General features: G+C 40.6%; 1 protein-coding gene across 1 annotated transcript in view; it reads left to right on the plus strand.

Moving 5' to 3' along the window:
• Window positions 1–20,244, plus strand: part of sdc2 (syndecan 2) — a 45,227-nt gene continuing 24,983 nt past the window's right edge. Inside the window, exon 1 of the mRNA XM_078267680.1 lies at window positions 1–444. Coding sequence (XP_078123806.1) covers window positions 385–444 — 60 coding nt within the window. The 5' untranslated portion in view covers window positions 1–384. The remainder of the gene's footprint in view (window positions 445–20,244) is intronic.

Below are 20,244 nucleotides of genomic sequence, written 5' to 3' on the forward strand. Positions count from 1 at the left end.
GCTTTGTCCTCGCTATTTCAAGTGAGCGCTGAGGGGGAGAGGAGAGCGAGCTAGGTGTCTCGTGCGGATTCCAGTGACACAAGGCGCACGGAGGTCTTTGCAATTAAACTGTGCTTATTTGTACATCGTTTTTGTCAGATTTACACAGAAAAGAAAGAGAGAGAGAAAAAGAAGTGCCTGGAGAGAAGGGGGGGGGGGGGGGAATAACCAAAACGCAACACGTATCCGGTGGGATCTCACTCCTGAGAGAAGCGGCAGGAGTTGGAGCGAAGGGTGCAAGGAAGGCGAAAGGGAGAAAGAAGAAGAAGAAGAAGAAGAAGAAGAAGAGGGTAAAGATTTGACATTTCGCTCGTAACAACGCGTTTGAATTAATTAAGAGGAATAATGAGAAACGTTTGGATAATCTTGACCCTCGGGCTGACCGTCTTCATCTCCGGGGAAAGGGTAAGTTTCTGGAAAGCAAACTTAAAACGGGCTAATAGCTGTGGGGGAGAAAGGCGACTTGGGTCCACGGTCGGACCACTAGCTGCTGCTTTTTGCACTTTGATAAAACCCTCGGAGCATTTGTTGATTTTCATGTGTGTTTTCCTATTATGTTGTGCAAAACACTGCTGTGGTATGATGGAATAAACGATGAGAAACGTTTTATCTGTACTTTGCCGAGAAGTCGGACTGTTTATCCATTGAATCGTTGTGCCTGAGAACCAAGCAGACAGACCCATTGCTGCCACTTTGCACAAGACTCAGCCTATGATAATTTTATTTAAATCATATTAGATACTGAACTGTGCATGACGAGCTCAAATGGAGCCTGTAGAGATCAATGTGCTTCTCAGTACTTTAAGTTTTTTTTTCGTAACATGGAGCAATGTTTTAAAGGGATCTAAACCTATGTGGATAAAGTTTATTCAACGAGCTTTTATCTGTTACTTAAACGTCTCTTTCAAAGCTATGAATTAATTGCATAACCACTAAACAGTTTAGGGAGACGCTTTAAAAATATCACATGAACTGGGAAGGTTATAGACTAGCCTACTGTATATGCCTTTAGAAATGAAGGATATGATCAACACATTGACTATTAGGGAACACAGAGCCTCTATATGAGCATTCTAGCTGTATTGCAGTGATTATGTTTTTGATTCATAAGACTGCTGTGGACAGGTCCCTTCTCACTGAAATGGATTCATTATTGAGTACTAAATGTTATTATTATTATTATTATTATTATTATTATTGGACAGACAAATAATCTGTTGTTTTCTTCTTCCTTTTGGTGGCAAGGATTGAATGGTTATGACATTTAGTTAATGTGGCTCATTTGAGCAGTATCCTAACTTGTATTCTCAATGCATCTTTTCCCCTTTTGTATTATCAGCCTAGTTTTAAACCCACACATTGCTGTTGTTTCCTTGATCCATTTTCAGGTTCAAGTCAGTGTAGTGCCTGAGTGTGTGCATCACCCTGCAAATCAGCCGGTCTTTTGGAATGACAGATTTTGGCACTTTTATGTGCAGCCTCTGTCATTATTGTCCCCTCCTGTTGTTTCTCTGTGGGTTGTGACTTGTCGCTTGGCGCAGTGCCTCCTCCTCTGTGAGAGCAGCTGATCAGCTGATTCAGACACTGTTGTTTTAATGACTCATTGTTTTGCACTAGGCCACCCTAAGAGTACTTATTTTTTATTTATTTATTTTTTTAACATGTTTTCGATGATCTTTCTTTCTTTTTTTTCTTTTTTTTTTTTTTTAAACACCAGAGCTGTGTAACTGTCCACAACGATTAGGTTTGTTATTGAACTTTGACTTCTTATCATCATCATCATGTATATCATGTTTATACAATGGTCCAATATACACAAAGTGCCCATAAAATATAAGAGGACAGTACTTGTACTACAGTGTCCACAACAATTAAAAGTCTTGCCAAAGGAGCATTTTTTGCAATACTACATTGGATTGCAGTGCAATTATACAGGCTGATATTTTCCTGGCCATATAGTATAATATCCCAATCACCAAATCCACCAATATGAGATAAGCCATTACAAGAATATGGCAGGATTGGAATGCTTGACCATAAACATCGAAATTACTTTACACACACACACACACACACACACACACACACACACACACACACACACTCTTTAACCTGATCAATATCCACCTCCCCATTTTCTATGTACCCTGAAGGCCTCACTGGAACTTGACACGTGACATTGATTCTCAGTATTGGCACTGGTGTTGACAAGTGGTTGATAACCTGCTTTAGGCACATATGTCTGTGTTTTAATTACCCCATCGCATCACATGGGTACAGTATAACACTCTACACTATAACACTCGGCTGCTTTTAATAAACATTCAGATAAAACTCACTGCTCCTGGCTTAAAACAAAATACCGGCTGTGATTTTTGTCTAGAAATCATTTATGATCCTTATTTCTTTTTTTGTTGGCTTGCCTGCTTATCATCTTACTTAGCAAGTAATGGTTTGACAGTAATGCAACATGTGAGATTTCTGCACATGTTGAAGGAAAATACTGTTTTGCAGGATGCAAAGCACAGTGGAGCCATGCTGCTGTGTTATTATCACATCTCTAGATGAGGTCAACATAGTGAAGGTTGGACTGCAACGGTCTACTCTCTTCTCTCACATTTTCCACTCCTCTCCTTTCAAGAACTTTTGTGAACAAGTAGGAAGAGTTTGGCTGGGCTCAGCCAGGTTGTATATACTCGGCCCACCCTGTCGTGTTTCGGTGCACGCCACTCACCAGATGTTGTGGTCTGTAATTTGTGTCATGTTTTGGTGGGAAGCGTGGGTGTTGTTCACCTCCCTTTTACATCTGTGATTTACATGGGGGTTCTGAGTGCTGTCTTGTACTCTGATGCTGCACTCAAAAGAATCACTTCAGAGGAAGGCGGGTTTGGTGTGAGCCTGGCTTCTAAGGATGGTTTGAGAGGGGGAAATGGGAGGATGGAGGAGAAACAGATTCAAAATCACATGGAATGTCTCTGTTCATGTTCAAGGGATTCTGGAGGCAACCAAAGGAAGATTTCACATATTGGTTTAGTTTCTTCTCCTTGGCATTTGTTTTGGATTGACCCCATTTATGAAGATGACGAAGGTGAAAGCTGTCTTGGTCTTTTCTCAAAAAGGGCAAGTGAGATCGGATTGCTATATGACAAACTACTCTCACATGGTCCGAAAGAAAAGACATGCTAAGCCTGAGAAAAATCCCTTTATAGTATTTCAAGAGACAGTGTAAAGGTCATCCAAGCAAATACATGACTTCAACTTGAAGCCTTTGATGGCTTTTGAAGGGAGGGGAAAAGGTGCAGGCTGTGTATTATGAGTGATGTATTATCTTGGCCCCACAGCAGCATCATAGTTTCATTTTCTGGCTTAAATGGAAGTCTTCAGCTGATTTGGTGGTAATGAAATGAGCAGCAGAGACGCACACGCTGACCTTCCTCGCAACTTAAGACTGTCTAGTGCATTTTGTCAGACAAATACTGTATACACACACAAATGCATACACATACATGCGTAGATTGATCTGAAGTCTATATAAAACCTAAAAGCATGTTATTTTCCTCTAAATTAATGTTTTTTTTTTTTTTTTTTGATCCTCCTGAAACCCTCTCGGAGGCTACTGAACTGATTGCAACCCATCACCGTTTCACAGCCCAAGGCTCTTAGAGCCTGCATGAGGTGTATACATTGGACATTTTCTCTTAATTCTTCAGTCATAAAAGCAATATGCTTCATGTAAAGCACTTCATTGCCAATGTGCTTCATGATGAATAAGTAAACTGCCTGTCTGTAGTGGGTGGGCAAAATATGTACCCTCTTCTCTGTCATTCTGTATTCAAGAGGAGGTAATGTAAAGGGATAAGTGCAGCAAGGAATAATATGCAAGCATACAAATAATGAATGTAATAAAAGTTGAGGTGCAAGACGGTAATGACAGAGCAGAGACATAAAAGGATGTAGTGCCACATAGAAGCAGAGGCCAGATGCTGTCCTGCGACTGCAGCTTCCCCTGCTGTATATTTAATGATGCTCTTTTATTTTGCATTAACCTAGAATTCCTCAAACCGAAGACACAACTAGCCCCCCTGCATTTTATTTTTTTAATAAATCCACCACTGGGAACACCGAGTTTCTTGCTCTACAGAGCAACCTACCTCCTCGCTAGTGTCCGACCCTTCGGGGGGGGGGGGTGCATTCACTCGGTCCCTGTCTGCCAAGCATTATGCAATCGCTAATGGACTCTACATAAGGCAGGAGGCAGGGGCTGCTGGACCACTGAAAGCACAACAGCAACCACCACCGCCCCCCTTTGCCCCTGAATCCATCTGTGTCCATGCATGAACTCCTGTTTTGTCACCATGCAAGCACAAACACAAACACAAGTAGATGAACACACATTCGCACACATGGTCTCTTGCCTCCCCAGTGTTTCTATTTTTCTGTCCCTCTCTACATTGCGCCCCATTTGCCACATCTCTCTGCCAGCATGGTGAAGATGCATCTGGAAGGAATGAAGGGAAAGGGTATATATTTTTTCCACACAAGATACATCACATTTTTTCTTTTCCCTTCCCTTAAGATGTGGGTGCTTGCATTGAATTTGCCGACATCTGCAAGACGTCTGTGCGTTTTGAAAGGAGCTGCTTTGCTCTCCCCTCTCTCCTCCTCCTCTCTTGTTGACGAGTTGGAAGAGGCTCTTACTTTGGCAAGGACTTGTGCATACTAGTAAAGACTCACAAATAGCCAAACTCTGTTGACTGTGCATGTGTTTGTGTGTGCTGGTTTGTGCATCTGTGCCTTTTTTATGTCCCTCTGGGTTTGTGTGTGTGCGAGTTTATAGCCACGTGTTTAAAATACACTGTCATCCCAGCCACCAAGGCAAAGGGAAAACACATTAGGGAGATGTGGCTGCAGTGAAACCGGCGACAGCAGTGCTGCTTTATGTTGGGCCACAGCCACTCTTAGCTAGCAGACTATCCGAGGCTGCAACGTTGGATAATAAAAGCCTCTGCATGTGGCAATCTGGATGAAAATATTTAGACATAGTAGACCTGGAGCATTACTCTTTCTCTGTACCCACCCTCTTTCTTCCTCCCTTTCTTCTATTTAATTAGCTTAGCAAATGGAAACTTCGTTGGCAGGACAGCAGTTGAGGGGATTGTGGTTGTGACAAAGAGAAATGGGGAAAACCCTGTCAGGATGTCTGTTTTCTTCCTTTCTTTCTTTCTTTCTCTCTTTTTTTTTTTTTAACTGCCTTCCAGATTCAGTCGGCAGGAGAAAAAGAGGGAGATGAAGGAAAATGAGTGGGGGAGAAGTGTAAACCCTGCCTTCCTTTTGCTGTGCGAGGTGTGAAAAATGTCTAACTTGGCAGGGGGTCAAATGAAAGAGACAAACCCATGTAGTAAACGGAGTGCCCCGAGTGATATTTGGTATGTAACCACTGGACAGGTCTGCTTTGGTAACAGTCTGTAAGAGTTTTAGGAATCTGCCCTGTTCACTTTCCAGTTACTGCGAAAGATACTTTGTGCTTTCACCTTTTTATTCTTATGTGATTTTAAAAAGGTTTTCACATTTCTTGTTTTACACTAGTCCACAACCCAGAGATTAATGTTAAAGGTTTATGAAGGTTAATGTGGCTCGGGAAAGGGAAGTTTGGGGTCCCCTGCTGGAGCTACTCCCCCCGCGACCCGATACCGGATAAGCGGACGAAGATGGATGGACAACCCAAAGATATTCAGTTCATCAGATAAGACAGAGAAAAACATGTAATCCTCACATTTGAAAAGCAAATGATTGGTGTTTCAATTTTTAAGCAATGCCAAACATTTGTTTCAGCTCTGCTTTGTTGAATCTCACACATTATTGCAATGCTGTTACTCTTACGGTCCAGAGTCTATATGCCAAAGCACGTAAAAATTATCGTAAGAATTGTACATTGTTGGGTCGCTGCAATTTACTGCAAAGCTGAATTAGACTGCTTTACTCTATTTTTCCTGTATTAAATATCATTAGCGCGGATTGTGGTCGATTCAGGTTTTGTTGGTCGGCTCGTTAAAGGATGAAGTGAAATCAAATGCTGCTTGTGAAACTTTCTTGGTTGACTTTGTTCTGCTGAATAGACAATGATCTTAGGGCCAAATGTGTTCCATCTGTATACTATCCCGAAAAAAATGGCAGACATTTGAAGCCATGACGTCAGCTAGGTTTTTCCATGTAACTCCCAAGATTGCTGTGGAAAATGGCACGCCACATTTAACACATCTGTGCTCACCCATATTTACGAGCACGCTTTATCGTCTCTAAAAGGCGCCAAATTGATATCTGCACTGGTGTTCCTCCCAAGCAGAAAAAAAAACGTACTTCTGTCTGGTGTTTTGTATTATTTCCCCCCCCCCCATCTTGACTCAAAACGGCAGCAAATGAGCTAAAGTGTGTAAATCATGCTTTCTATGCAAGGTGTAGCCTATCACCAAACACAAATTATACTCCATGCAGTCATTTAATTTAGAGCTGTTTTCATGAGAAAACTCTGAGACTCCAGAGGGTATTTGGGAAAGCTGATGAGCTGGATAGAAAAATTCATTAATGAACTCCCCACATAGCACATAGCACTTTTTCCTCTAAATGCATGCTTGTGTGTAAATTCATCTTGTTTTAGTGAAAAGCAGTGGCTTTAAAGGCTGCAATTGAGAGCTCATGAATATACATTATTGAGATGTGTTCGTCATTGTAATGGATCACAAAAAAAGAGGAAGTAGATGTGTTTCCATCCCTGTCTCCACGTGGGTAGTCTCAGTAGTCTCCTGAATGCTTCCAGCTTTTAATAATGTCCTTATGAGCACATAACCTGTAATTTATTAATAAGAGGCTTGGAAAAATGTGCATTCGTCTCCCAACAATCCATATTCTTGGCAAAAACAAACATTTGAGTCTAAAACCGTACTTTCATATCCTAGTTCCTAATCTGAGTTTAATTTCAAAGGCAATGGTGAGTGCTGATTTTGCTGTAGTTTGCTTCATTTCCTTATTTTGATTTAGAAGAACCGTGATGTCAAGACCCTATCCATATCCAGATGTTCCTTTGTGCTGTTGTGGCAGACATCCGATGTTTGAAAGTCTAAACTGTGACCACATCACCAAAGCGGTCCAGACAGTGACTCACACTGTAAGACTGTATGAGCTAACATTGGTGAAGCAGGGGCCAAATTTATAAAGGGACATTGCTGGGCAATGAAATAAAGAAAATACTTGGAGTGGAGTTTCATTTGCTACTGAGGATCAGACTGAGGGCCTTTTCACAGCAAGTGTTAAATAATTTATAGTCTGTAATCTGAAAAAACAAACAGGTGTGATTTTATGTACATGACACAACACACACACACACACACACACACACACACACACACACACACAAAGAATTTGAAGTGGAAAAAAGTAAAATCTGTGAACACAGCTCCTTCTGTGCTCTGTGAATGGAGCCAGAAACTCCGTAGCCTTATTGTTGTTTCTATTCGTTTTAATTATTTTCTTCTGCTTTCTTTTAGTTTTTGCCATTGGGCATTCAAAAAGTTGAAATACACAATTAAGATATAACACCATGTGCATACCAATGACTTTAAATGTATTTACTTTTTTTTTTTTTCTCACAAAAAATATCAGACTTGATATGGAATGTCCTTAAAGCGAGCCTTCTGCAAGTGGCAATTACTGCCAGTTATTTTCTTGATTAATCGTTTGATGTTTTGTGTGAAAGTGAAAAATGCCCGCCCAAATTGATGTCTTCAAATGTCTTGTTTGCCTGAACGACCGTCCAAAACCCAAACTTATTCCATTTACTGCCATAGAAGATAAAGAAAAACAACAAATCTTCACATTGCAGAAGTTGAAAAATCAAATGTTTGACAGTTCAAAATGTCAAAATGTAGTTGCTGATTCATTTTCTGTTGTTCCAGCCCTAGTTGTCTTACAGAAATGGAAAATGAGTAATGTTTATTATGTGTGACTTAATTGGCTAAAACATGTATAAACTTTATATACCACCCTAAGAGTAACAATTACTTGCCTGCACAGTTGACATCTGGACTGCTGTTCTACATTGTATGGCATTTTGATATTGCCAATATTCTTAAATTCATTTCTGGCAGTACATTTGACACACAATTAAATGTGAAGCCCCAGGCCAAATTGCATGCCTTATCAAACCCCACACTGTCTCCCTGCTGTGGATGTTAACATGATCAGAGGCACTAATGTGGCGATTCTACCAGGCGAGTTCATCTTCACTAATGCATTCTGTTAACAGCCATCTGTGATCTCAACTGCGACTGTAAACCCTTTCAGCAGAGCATGATGCTGCATTCAGCGCCCCAGCAGTCAGTCCTCCATTACGCTGAGGGATTGGGTTTATTATCCAGCCCACAGAGGCTTTAGACCAGAGAAACCGTGTCAGATGGAATCCATTTTGATTTTAAATGCAAATATCGCCGACACGCTCATTGCCGGCACTCTCCTTACGGGTGAGACCACACAGCCCTCCTTGACGGGTGGAAAATTTCAGGGAGAGGTCTCTAAACAAACAGAGGCTGCCAGTAAGAATGTGTCATGTCCACAGTCAGGTACATGGTTGACCCTTTGACTTCTTTACTGGAAATCTATTTTTGCATGGTTGACTGTGTTCAGGTTGCAGGCTTCATTGTGTGTGGGGTTTGGAAATTTTAAATGTAAATGTAAGGACACAAATCAGTTTTTACGCTATCCTCATTATCCTCTCTCTTTTTGGATTTCTCTGTTTTGGTCTGTCTCTTTGCTTTCACCCTTCTCTTCGGCTATCTCCGTTTTACTTCCACCCTCAAAAATATAAGGGCTTTTGACAGCGACATCAGCCAAGGTCATAGCTTCACTTTAATAATCCATATCATTTCCATGCTATGCCTAAACCAGTTTTCATGGTATAATGGAAGCAGGCAGGCAGGGTGCAAAGCTTGATTATAATAATTTGTTTAATCAAGTGATTGGGTGGCTGAGTGGAATGGCTGCATGACCACTATCCTCTAGACTTAGCAGGATATCCTTTCTGTCTGGGAGTCTTTTGGCTTTCCCAGCACAGTCTCTGTAGGGCTTTTCAGATTCATCACAAAGAATTACATACTGGATATATAAAGAGAATACGGGATCTTCAGAAGCTTTAAGCAGCTTTAAGCCTCATAACATTTTGGCTAACTTAAGTGATTGTCCCCTATGTCCAGTAGTGCTGTTCAATTAACCCTTGAAACAGTTTTTAAGTAAACACATGAGTAGTTTTCTTTATTTTTCAGTGTCATCGTTGAACTAAGCCAAACTTAAAGGTGCACTGTGGAGTTTACATGGAGACATTGTTTTTATGTGGGGGTCCCCGTTAATCGTATCATGAACACACACTAGGACAACTAGGAAAATAGTTGTAAATTATAATGTCTGCTGTGACTCAGGAGGAGCTTTGTGAAGTGCTATTGAGTTGCATTATGCGAAGACAACCCAGAATATGCTGCGCTGCTGCTTTGGCTTGACTTCAAATCTTTCTTATGAGTCCTCCCAACGTTTTAGAGGTGGAATAATGAATTGCTGAATACTATTTTACATAAACGTCTGAATGTTCTGATCAAAGGGAATCTACTTTCGCCATATTATGAGAACAATGCATGTCTTGCTGCATTTTCTCGTAGCTATAACTACGGATGTCACAATACCAAAGATCTCGTAGGGGGTACCAATACCAGCAAAAAAGTACACGATACTCTATACCAAAGTCGAAACATGGTGTGTAAAAAAGAAAAGAAAAATAACTATAATACGTACATTAATTCCTTTTATTTAAACATTTGAACATCATAAAAAAAAAAAAAACAATAGTGGCAATTGTGGATGTCATGCCAGATATGTAGTCATCAATACTAATACCAGTGAAATTTCATGATTCTTGATACTCAATTCGATGCCACGGTAATTTTAGGATAACAAGTATAACACTTGGGGGGTTTGGGACTCTTTTTTCACTCTCATTTGTTTTTTAGTTTCAACGTTCTGATGGGTTTGAGTGGAGGGGGCAAGGAAAGTGTGATTTACATGTAATCAGGAGATGCAAATCTAAACAGCAAGCATGTTTAGTTGTTGACTAATTAGTTGTTAAGTTAGTTTACAGACTTACGTTCTGTCTGGGATCCAGGTGAAGTCGGGAAAGCAGTTGCTGTAGATGTACGGTAAAACCGTGCACAGACATGAGGCGCTCTGTTTTTCTGTGCTGGCAGGCTTTCTTCTTCTTCTTCTCCAGCATTTAGCTGCAGACTAGAACACTTGTATGCGTATACTGCCCCCATCAGGTCCAGAAGAATTGCATCCCCCAGTACCTATGGTAATGTAGAAAAACGTCATGTTTTCAGAATTTTGGTACCGAAGTACCGGGTCTCGTGACATCCCTAGCTATAACTGTGGTTATGTCAGCTCTCTCCCTCTTTTAGAGACTCTCTTTTTTTATAGTGAAATTGTGGCATCCTGCTTTTACAGTGTGCATCTAAACTGAACTCGCCACATCTTAGCTGCCTACACATTCTCTGCATCAACGCACACACACAGTTCTGAAGCGTCGATTGAAGATTGAAGATGTCTTTTTGAAGATGATTGCTAACTATCACAGCTTCTGCTTTTGTTTAGTGTGGTTTCACTTCGCTCTGTGTGACTTGGTGACCACAAGAGAGTTTATGACACATTTTGTTAGACCTGCAGTGCAAAAGCTGCTGCAAACATCTGTTGTCTGGTGGGTTTTTGATAGTGTTCCTGTTTAGTGTGGGATGTACTACCACAAGCTCTGCTCCCTAGCTTTCACAGCATATATCTGTCCGTTTTTACTTGAGAGATCAGTCTTCAAAGTTTTATGAACGTAACGTGGAGTAGAGCTCAGTGCTTCATCTCTCTTATTGTTTAAAAAAAAAAAGAAGAGAAGATGCTGTGTCTTAACATGTCTTTTGATGACTCTCTTGAGACCCCAGCATGCTCAGCCCATCGGTTAGGTGGTGGTAAAGTAAAACCTGGAGCACAGGGTGGAGCGCCAGTCGGCCAGCATCTTGTGTTGTTTCAGGACCTTTCAGGAAAGCCAGACTACAGTCTTCAGAAACCACACATTCTTGTAGAATTACAGCACAGGGAAAGAATTGGGAAAGGCCATATAGTGAGCAGAGGTTTGGCAGGCACATTAAAAGCCATTTTTAGCTGCAGAAGTTTTGTTAGTGATATCGGTCCTGCATCTAAAGGAGTGAGTGCAAAAAGTCGCTGTCTTCTGTGAAAGGCTGGGCTCTTGCTAATTGTGTGTTATCTCAGTTGAAAGTGTGTTTTCTGTCTTGATAAATTGGCACTGTTTCAAAGTCTCAGCTTATTCTTCCACAAAGTCATTAAAGATTGAAAATGCAGCCTAACTGTGGTTGGAGCACTGGGCCTATTTTGGTTGCCAGAATTCAATTATTTACATTGGATGGAACATGAATAAGAATTTCGCCCCATCATTTCCAAGTATGAGCCAGAGGCTAGAAGACCTTTTTTTTATATAAAAGTCGCAGAAAATATCCTCAAACCAATACAATATGGTTTTGCTGTGACATTACGGATGCACATCTCATCCTTAGAAGTCGGAGAGTGTGATCTTATTTTTTTAACAGCATAAAAAAGCAGGCAATCCTCAGAAGAGTCTTTCCAGTTAGGGGCAAATCAAAACTGAACTGCAACATATAATGCACCCTGGAGGATATCGGCTAGAATATTGTGAGCCGTTGACTTATATTTTTGATCTTACTTGTGGGCTGTTGTTTGGTTGATAAGAGAAGAATGCATTTAGCATCAAGCAGCTGGCCTGCATATGTTAAACATGAAAGCGTTTTTCTTTTTGTTGTTTGTTTCAACTAGCACAGGAACTGAGCGCAAGGATGGCAGGCTGTGGTGTTTCTGTCAAACATCATTCATACACAGAGACACACAGATGTACATTACAATGGCTTCCTCTTTGTGTGATTGGTGTTTGATCCCTAAGGCAGGCTGTATTCTCCAAACAAAATCACCTTTATTTCACACTGGTGAAATGACGGGCTTATAAGCTAAAGGAAGTGCTCTAGTTTTGCCTAGATGGCTGCAGCATGTGCTGTCTTATTCACCAACACCGGTATACACCATAATCTGTAACTGGTCAACATTGGAGTTGTATTGTATTTTCACATTGTTTAGTCTATCCAAGAGTCCAAGGTGACCTCTTCAGATTGCTAGTTTTTTTCCGATCAAAAGTCCAATATCTATGGAATGTGATGTGACATATGATACAAGGACAGCAGAAAAATCATTACATTTGAGAAGCTAGAAACTGAGAATGCACGGTATCTGTGCTTGTAAAATGACCAAAACAATGAATCAATTTTCAAAATTGAATACTTTTTCTACAGAACGACTAATCAATTAATCATCTAATCGCTATAGCTTTACTTGCAAGCCGTGTCTGCTCCTACTGTAACTGCAAGCAGGTTAAACTGGTATTGACGCCATTGTATGGACAGACCTTGTGTTGCAGTGAGTATTTGTACACCAATTCTGATTAAGTTTGGACTACACTGCTAAGAGGTCTGAGGTGCTGTTCAGCCCAAGGCAGGCTAATCTTCAGCATCTGCCAGATGAACCTCAGGTTACTCTTCAACACTGTTGATCCACACAGGTAACCGTGTTACGGTGGACAAGTGGCCTGTGGCTTCATTCTTTCCACTCTGTGGCTGAAATGTGAAGTTTGTCTCCTGCACGATCAGTGCTTTAGCTAAATAGGAAGTTTCAATGACTATATTGTTTAAGCTAATCATGGTCTTTCAAGGTTCATGGGTGCACATTATTACTGCAATAATCGACTTTAGTATTTGGCTCTTGGTTCTATGTCGGTGGGCCTTACAGTACTTAAAACTCCCTGCAGAAATTAAACCTACACTGTGTTAATACTGCCAAGCAAACATGACATTAAAAGGAACTCCTTTGTCTGTGTTTGAAGATATTTTAGGTTGAAGTTTTCATATTGATGGAGACTAGAGATTTAAAAACCTGTGTAGTTGTGGACCCTACGCTGAGTCTGGCATGCAGCTCAGCTCATGCACCCATAATTACACACCATTAATGTGCAATTACATGAGTCATGCTTAGCCCACATTGCATCTAGTCACTGTTCATACGTAAGCCCACTAAGAGCTGTCCTTTTTTTTGTGTCATGCTTTTCAACTTGCCCATCTTTTGAACAGAGATGTCCTGCCATGGCAACGCTCAATTACATTCCCACCTTGCTCTGACTTTAAAACTACCAGAGGCTACATCCACATTGCTACGTTTCATTTTTTTTAACAGCATTTTGAAACAAAAACGACTTCCGTCCACACAACTATCCATATTAACACGTCTGACAACACATGTCGTGTAAACGTAGCTAAAGATATGTTTTTAATCAAAAAGGTATTAGTGTGGATATAGCCTAAAATGGTTATAAATAAGTAAAACATTGCTTGAGACTTGAGGTCTGAATGCCTGTTGATTCAGGATCATAGAGGATATCCAAAATATTTGGGGGTCATTACACCATTTAGCACCTCGAGCATGTGTCAAGACATTACAACACTGCATATATTCAGACCGTTGCCCCGCAGGAGTACTCAAAGTCTGTTTTAAGCACCTCTTCACTGGCAGTTTTGACAAACAATAAATGGATTTACAATCCGTTGCATGTCGTGTAGACTTATAAATGAACTCAATGTAGCTCCTGGCTTTTAATCATGGCACTTTACATAACACCAATGTTTTTAAAATAGTGTAATAAATGTGTCAGTAATTTAGTTGTTGTTGGCGGTTGATAGCACATTTTGTCTTTGGTTTGAATAAAGGGGGATTACAGTGTTTTTGGCAAGACATTTTTTTTTCTGAGGCTTAACATCTTAGCATGACACAGCATAATGACTTGCACATCTACATCTGTAACTGCAGTCATCTGACATCATCATATGACATGGTGGCCCAGACTGGATTAGAGCCAGATGATGAAACCCTCTTCAAACATGACAATGCACTGATGGCAGGAGGTGATACACACATTGCTTTGCTTAGATTATGAACCAGTATTAATCAGTTGATTTATAATCTACTGTTTAGGTCTTATTGTACAGAAGTCCTGACGTACCATCCCGGCTAGCCTTTGTTCCACTATCTTATGTTACTCAATGCAATCTAATCTAATTAAAACATGTTTTTTCCAGCATACAAAAAAACTGCAGCTTCCATGAAAATTTACCAGCATAGCAACGTAACTGTTTTGTCCATATCCATAATATCTAGCAACACTCTCCTATTATTGGCATTTTCCTTACTCTTTAGCTGTAATCTCTGCTGCCTAAAAACACTCCACTCGCTCATGGATTTGCCTCTTTTGTTGACCTGTCATGGTCTAGGTGTTATAGGCAGCTACAAAACATATATAACATAATATTGTATACAAATTAACATAATTACTGTTTTGAATTAGGTGTTTTTACTTCTGTAACAGTACTTGGGAGTTGTGGTTTCACTTAGGCTCTCTATATAATAGTGTTTGTTTCATTGTGATCATAGTATAACAGGAAAGATATAATTTGAATCTATAAAGACTATAAATCTGTGGTCATTATTCATATAAACATAACAGTGTAACAACTGAAATTTCAGCAGTGTGTTTATGAATCAGTCTCTGTACATTTTGTAACACAAACACATTGTGCCCCAGACATTCTGGCTAGCTGACTATTAATATACTCTGTGCATACTGTAGGAGACGACACTTTGGACTCGTACCGAGGGCTGCCAAACTCTCACTCACTCTCAACTCACCCAATCACACTGTATCTGCTGTTTCTCAAACTTTGAAAAGTTTACACCCGAGTTTTATTGTTTTGTGGACGAAAGCTGAGACGTACTTTGTTTCATCTGACAAGCTGCGAGCTGTCAGAAGTCTGTAGCTTTGAGTGACGGTGAGATGGAGAGCAGACAGAAACAAGTGAAAAAACGCAGCAAGAAATGACAAAACGCTTGTCAAAACATGTATACTATACAAAAACAATAGCCAAACTTTTGTTAAGATTCACAGTATTGGTAGAACAAAATGTGGCTCACTGAATAGTTGGCTATAATGAGACATTTCAATCCTTTCTGCATTTTTTCTTCTTTTTTTTAAATGAACCCTTGCCCCATTTGAACAGATCTCAAATTGTTTCCTTAAAGCTGGTTTCAGGTTTGACTAACAGACCTGATGTGCCAGTGAGTGTCAGGCCAACAACAAAAACAACACACACATGTACACTACTACACATGCAAACACACTCACTGCTGGTCAGGATTAGCCCTGGATAAGGGGATCAGAGATCACCACCTGCCGTTTCCCTCCCGTCATCTCATCCTTCCAATGCATCTCTATTCCTTCTATTTATCTGTTCCTTCAAATATTACTGTCTAATTTCTCTTCCACAGTCCCTCTCTTTCTGATAGTTATAATGTGTGGGACTTCTTTCATTAACCTTACTCACCATCTCTGCATCCTTCCTGTCTTTAAATAGCTAACACATTATCCCTGCTAGAAGTGATAACACGTTTCCCTCAACTGAGAGCAGGATTTACCTTGGTTCCTATTTATTTTTTACCATCCCATCATGGGTTCCTTTCCTCACACTCTAGTCCTGTTGCCTGCTGACTCCCTTGAGTCCAAATCCTCTTAAGGAAAATGCTTGGATGGGAATTCAATCGCTGCACCACAAGGATTGAACCAGATCAGTCAACAAAGCGACAAAAATCGCTCTCCTCCCCCCTCCTCGCATGCCCCTGCCCTATCTTCTCTCTCTCTCTCTCTCTCTCTCTCTCTCTCTCTCTCTCTCTCTCTCTCTCTCTCTCCCCCAGCTTTCATCTCAGGTGATAAAGGCCTATTTGTCAGAGCTGGCAGCAGTGAGAGATTGGCGTCCTGGATGGAGCAATGTGGCACATCATGATTTTTTTTTTTTACCGTGCACGCTGATAAGTGCATAAATAGCCACATGTATTAACAGGCATGAACATATTGCTATCTGGATTCCCACTCTTCCTAGTTATACGTTTATAATCCAACCATGTCATCTGAAATACACGGGGTAACCCATGTTACTCAGATTGTCAGTGGAAATAGGCAAACAATTGTTTACAGACCTGCTGCAAGTTTCTGTTTCCGTATTTGGTTGTCTTTTCTTTCTCTCGTTTTCTTCATTTGCTTGTGTTTTGTCTGTTTGCACGTTGGCAGTGCGTTGAGCTTTCAGAGCCACCGTAGCTTCTCCTCCTCCTCCGATCCATCCTCTATATTTGTTGTATTTTTATGTGGCCAGGAAGACGTGGCAAACTTTGACCCCTTCAGTCCTTGAGCGCTTTTATGTTGTGGTGTTAATGATCTGGCTTTGAAGAGCTGGAGGCTTTTTTTTTCTTTTTTTGGCAACAGCAACGACACACAACAACGGACTGAGAGACGTTAAAATGGGAGAAAAAAGCTGGACTATATTACTATTTGAAACTGGTTACATAGTTCGTCCATCAAGGAAATGTGTGTGTGCACACACACACTTTAATGTGTACATACAGTATGTGAGCACACCTCACCCTGCCCTGGGGATTTTTATAACGCCAGTGAAACACACAAGCTTTTAAAAGGCAGAGTTGATGGAAACCATGCCCTTCCATTGACAAAGTGACAGAGCAAACCAGACTGTGTGAGGTGTAAGAGACTGGTTTTGTGACACTGAGCGCTAGAGGACCCCTAACAATAGAAACCGCTGACAATCCACCGTTGCTATCAAGGAGTTTTCATAGCGGGTTATCTTTGTTATTGAACTGAAAAAAAGACAAGTGATTGACTAATTGGCCTTTCTTGTATGGAACACACTGTTTTTAATTTACACTCATTTGACTGAGCTGAAAGTGCATTGACTCTGCACCTTGATTGTTAGAAGACAAGTTGATTAGCTTAGCTCTTAGTCTGGAGCACATGATCAGTGATTAATGACTTTGACCCCCTCTTGAGCCTTAAACTATGTGCATGCCATTGTTTCAAAGATTAAGGGCACTGAGTTTAAAACACTTAGCAGTGCCCCTTTATGTTGCACATTATGTGCATGCCAGAGGTAGAACAGCTAATGGGAGACTGAGGACAGAACGTTTGAAGTACCACAATGTGTTTTATTTTCCAAATCAAATTGAACTCCAGAGCACCAAGACGTTTGGTATATGCAGTCTTCAGCATGTAATTTACATGACCCGCATTTGGCAGTACTTGAACAACTGTTCGGTTTAAGAACGAAGAGTGCAAGTACAAAGCATTCACAGGCATCATGGAACAAATGCACACACGTACACAAAGCCTAATTATAGTGATAGGGTTCAAACAAAACACATTCCAGTGGTGTTTGTGTGTATGTGCGCACGCTTTGTTGACGTGAAAGTTCAGTCAGCGGTGCAGAACACGGGACTCTGACTGACCCCATATGCCTCAGGTGATTATACTTGTATACTGTGTATGCCTGTATATAGAGATTACCACACACACACACACACCAACACACACACTCATTAATCTACTATAGGTGCATGTGCACACAATATTCATTTCAACTGACTTGTCCAGCAGTAGTAGCAGCACCACCTGTGTCAGTGCAGGAATGGTTGATATTGTAGTCCTGCTGCGGCTTGAAAGACTGCATTCATCCCTTTCCAGAGCACTAACTGACACACTGACAACTATGTGTGTGTGTGTGTGTGTGTGTGTGTGAGTGAGTGAATGTGAATTTGGGTCAATGCACGGGTCAAAGCAATCCATTCTATAGTGTATATAGTGTTTGCCTGTGGCACAGGTGTAATATGCACAGCAGAGGATTATATAACACACAGTGTGATAGATCTCAGGTGGGAGCCCAGAGAAGCTTTTGAAGTCTTAACTGGTTAATAATGGTGGTTATTATTTACAAAGTATTTAGGAAGCCATGTGATATCTTGATTTGTAAAAGCATCCAAAACACTTAATAATAGCACGGAACGAAATGTTTCATTTATACATGAGCCAGGATTCCAGCCTTTTTACCTCCCACAGTTAGCTAAAAACGGTTAATAAAACAGCCATTCTGAATACTTGGATGGATATAAATTAACCAGTCATTCAGGTGTTTGTTTGCAAAAAAAATTCTGGTGGCAAGGTGGCAAAATGCCAGACCAAAAATCCCAAATAAACTGCACTGAGAGTGAAATAAATTCGAGGCAGGATGCAATATATTTGGTGTTCATGGTTCTGGTGTATTTGTATTTGTGTGACCATTAAAGATACATTTTTGACAGTATGTAACAGCAGCAGTAGTTCAGAGTTTCAATTTCCAGAAACGAAGAGGAAATGGTCATATATCACAGTCAAATGCCAAGAAGTGCAGACAACTAAGCATCAGTGTCACCGGTGGTGGTCAGAGGATACGAGCGCCTGGCATCTATAATTGGAGACTTCCTCATCAGAGAGACAAATATGTCTCTAAAGAAGTGCATTATTTCTTTCACACGCATTGATGTGGCTTTAATATTTTCAGGCAGTGTATCTGAAAAATAAAATCACTGTCTATGCCTAGATATTTGTTTTGAAGAATGCTGTGAAATTTGATATATTCATTTTGCATATGCAATATGCATTTTATTTATTTATTTACTCCCACAGTGTCTGAAGTGTTTGTATGAAGGCTCAAATGTATTGTAGTGGTATGCACATTTACCCAATTTTTGCATGTGAAATGGCTTTTTTTTATGCAAACACAATGTATATAATGACGCTCCTGGTATTTCTGCACACTAGCATTTAACTCAAGTCCTCCAAACCGTGCAACGATATAGGTCAATTATTCCTGTTTTTCATAAATGAACGCCCCTAGCGATGGCAGGAAATACGACCCACAGGAGCGTTTTCTGTCCTCATATCTAAACGTAACTGTCTCAATTTTCAATTTACAATGATATGACACAGAGAAAAGCGGAAAACCCTCCCACTCCCAATCTCTCAGAAATGAACCTCAGAGCCGTCACACCTAGCACTTACAAAAGCAAATTCCACTGATCGTCGCCTCAATCAACAATTCACATTTTAATCCATCTGGCATAGGTTACAGGACTCTCAAACAGAGAAGAGCTCGTTTCAGCAGGAGTTTTGTGCCCTATGCAATAGCAGCCCTAAACAACAATCGGGGACACTGTTGTGAGCTGGTATGATGAATGCATTCGTGGAGATTTTGCTTACTGACTATATCTGTATGTGGCTATTTGTATATCTATATATTGCTGTTTGCTGTTATGTGTACTGGCTGTGGAAACAAATATCTCTTTGGGACAATAAATCTAAAATCTAAATCTAATATAAGAAGATGGGCCCAGCATATGTGTGGCATTTGCGTGATAAATCGCTTAAATGATTGCTCAGTTTTTAGAAATTGTTGGCAATTAATTATCTGTCGACTCATTATATACAGTATACTGTACCGTAAGCTTGAGCTTAAGCTTCCACAAGTAATAGTTGAAAGATTTTCCATCCATCCACCCGTGTCCTCTTAGCAGGCCGGTCCAAGGACATGAGATAAAGAGAGACCTGTTTTCTCTCTCACACTCCCTTACAGATGGTCTTGGCACCAGTATTCCTCCTTCCCAGCTTTTAAACCAGAGTCTGTGTGTCGGCTGCTGAGAGCAGTTGAGCACAGCAGAGCTTCAGTTCTGGGCCACATGCTACTCAACCAAACCACGGTATGCTTGCATCGAGGGAGCAAGCAGCCTGTTGGCACAGAGAGGTAGATAACAGTCTCATATGCATTTAAATAGAGGTGGATGTACACAATATGCACTCATTCCTGTCCACTGAGCCGAGTATTACATAGCAGGCCTGAAAGATGAGAAGTCCTGTACAGACAGCGATGGGGGATGTTATACGGGCTCTTTTATTCTACTTTCTCTGAAATACACTGCAGCTCCTTGGAGAATACCTGCTAAATTAGCAGCATAACTATTAATTTCCTGCTCTTGCATAGACGAAAGGCTAGGGTCTCATATAGTGTGCATTTGTGGGATAAAAGTTAAGCCAAGTGAGTATTAATGTGATGCAGGTGAAGGACTGAAAAT

Source organism: Sander vitreus, chromosome 14, assembly GCF_031162955.1.
Source record: "Sander vitreus isolate 19-12246 chromosome 14, sanVit1, whole genome shotgun sequence".
NCBI classification, from domain to species: domain Eukaryota; kingdom Metazoa; phylum Chordata; class Actinopteri; order Perciformes; family Percidae; genus Sander; species Sander vitreus.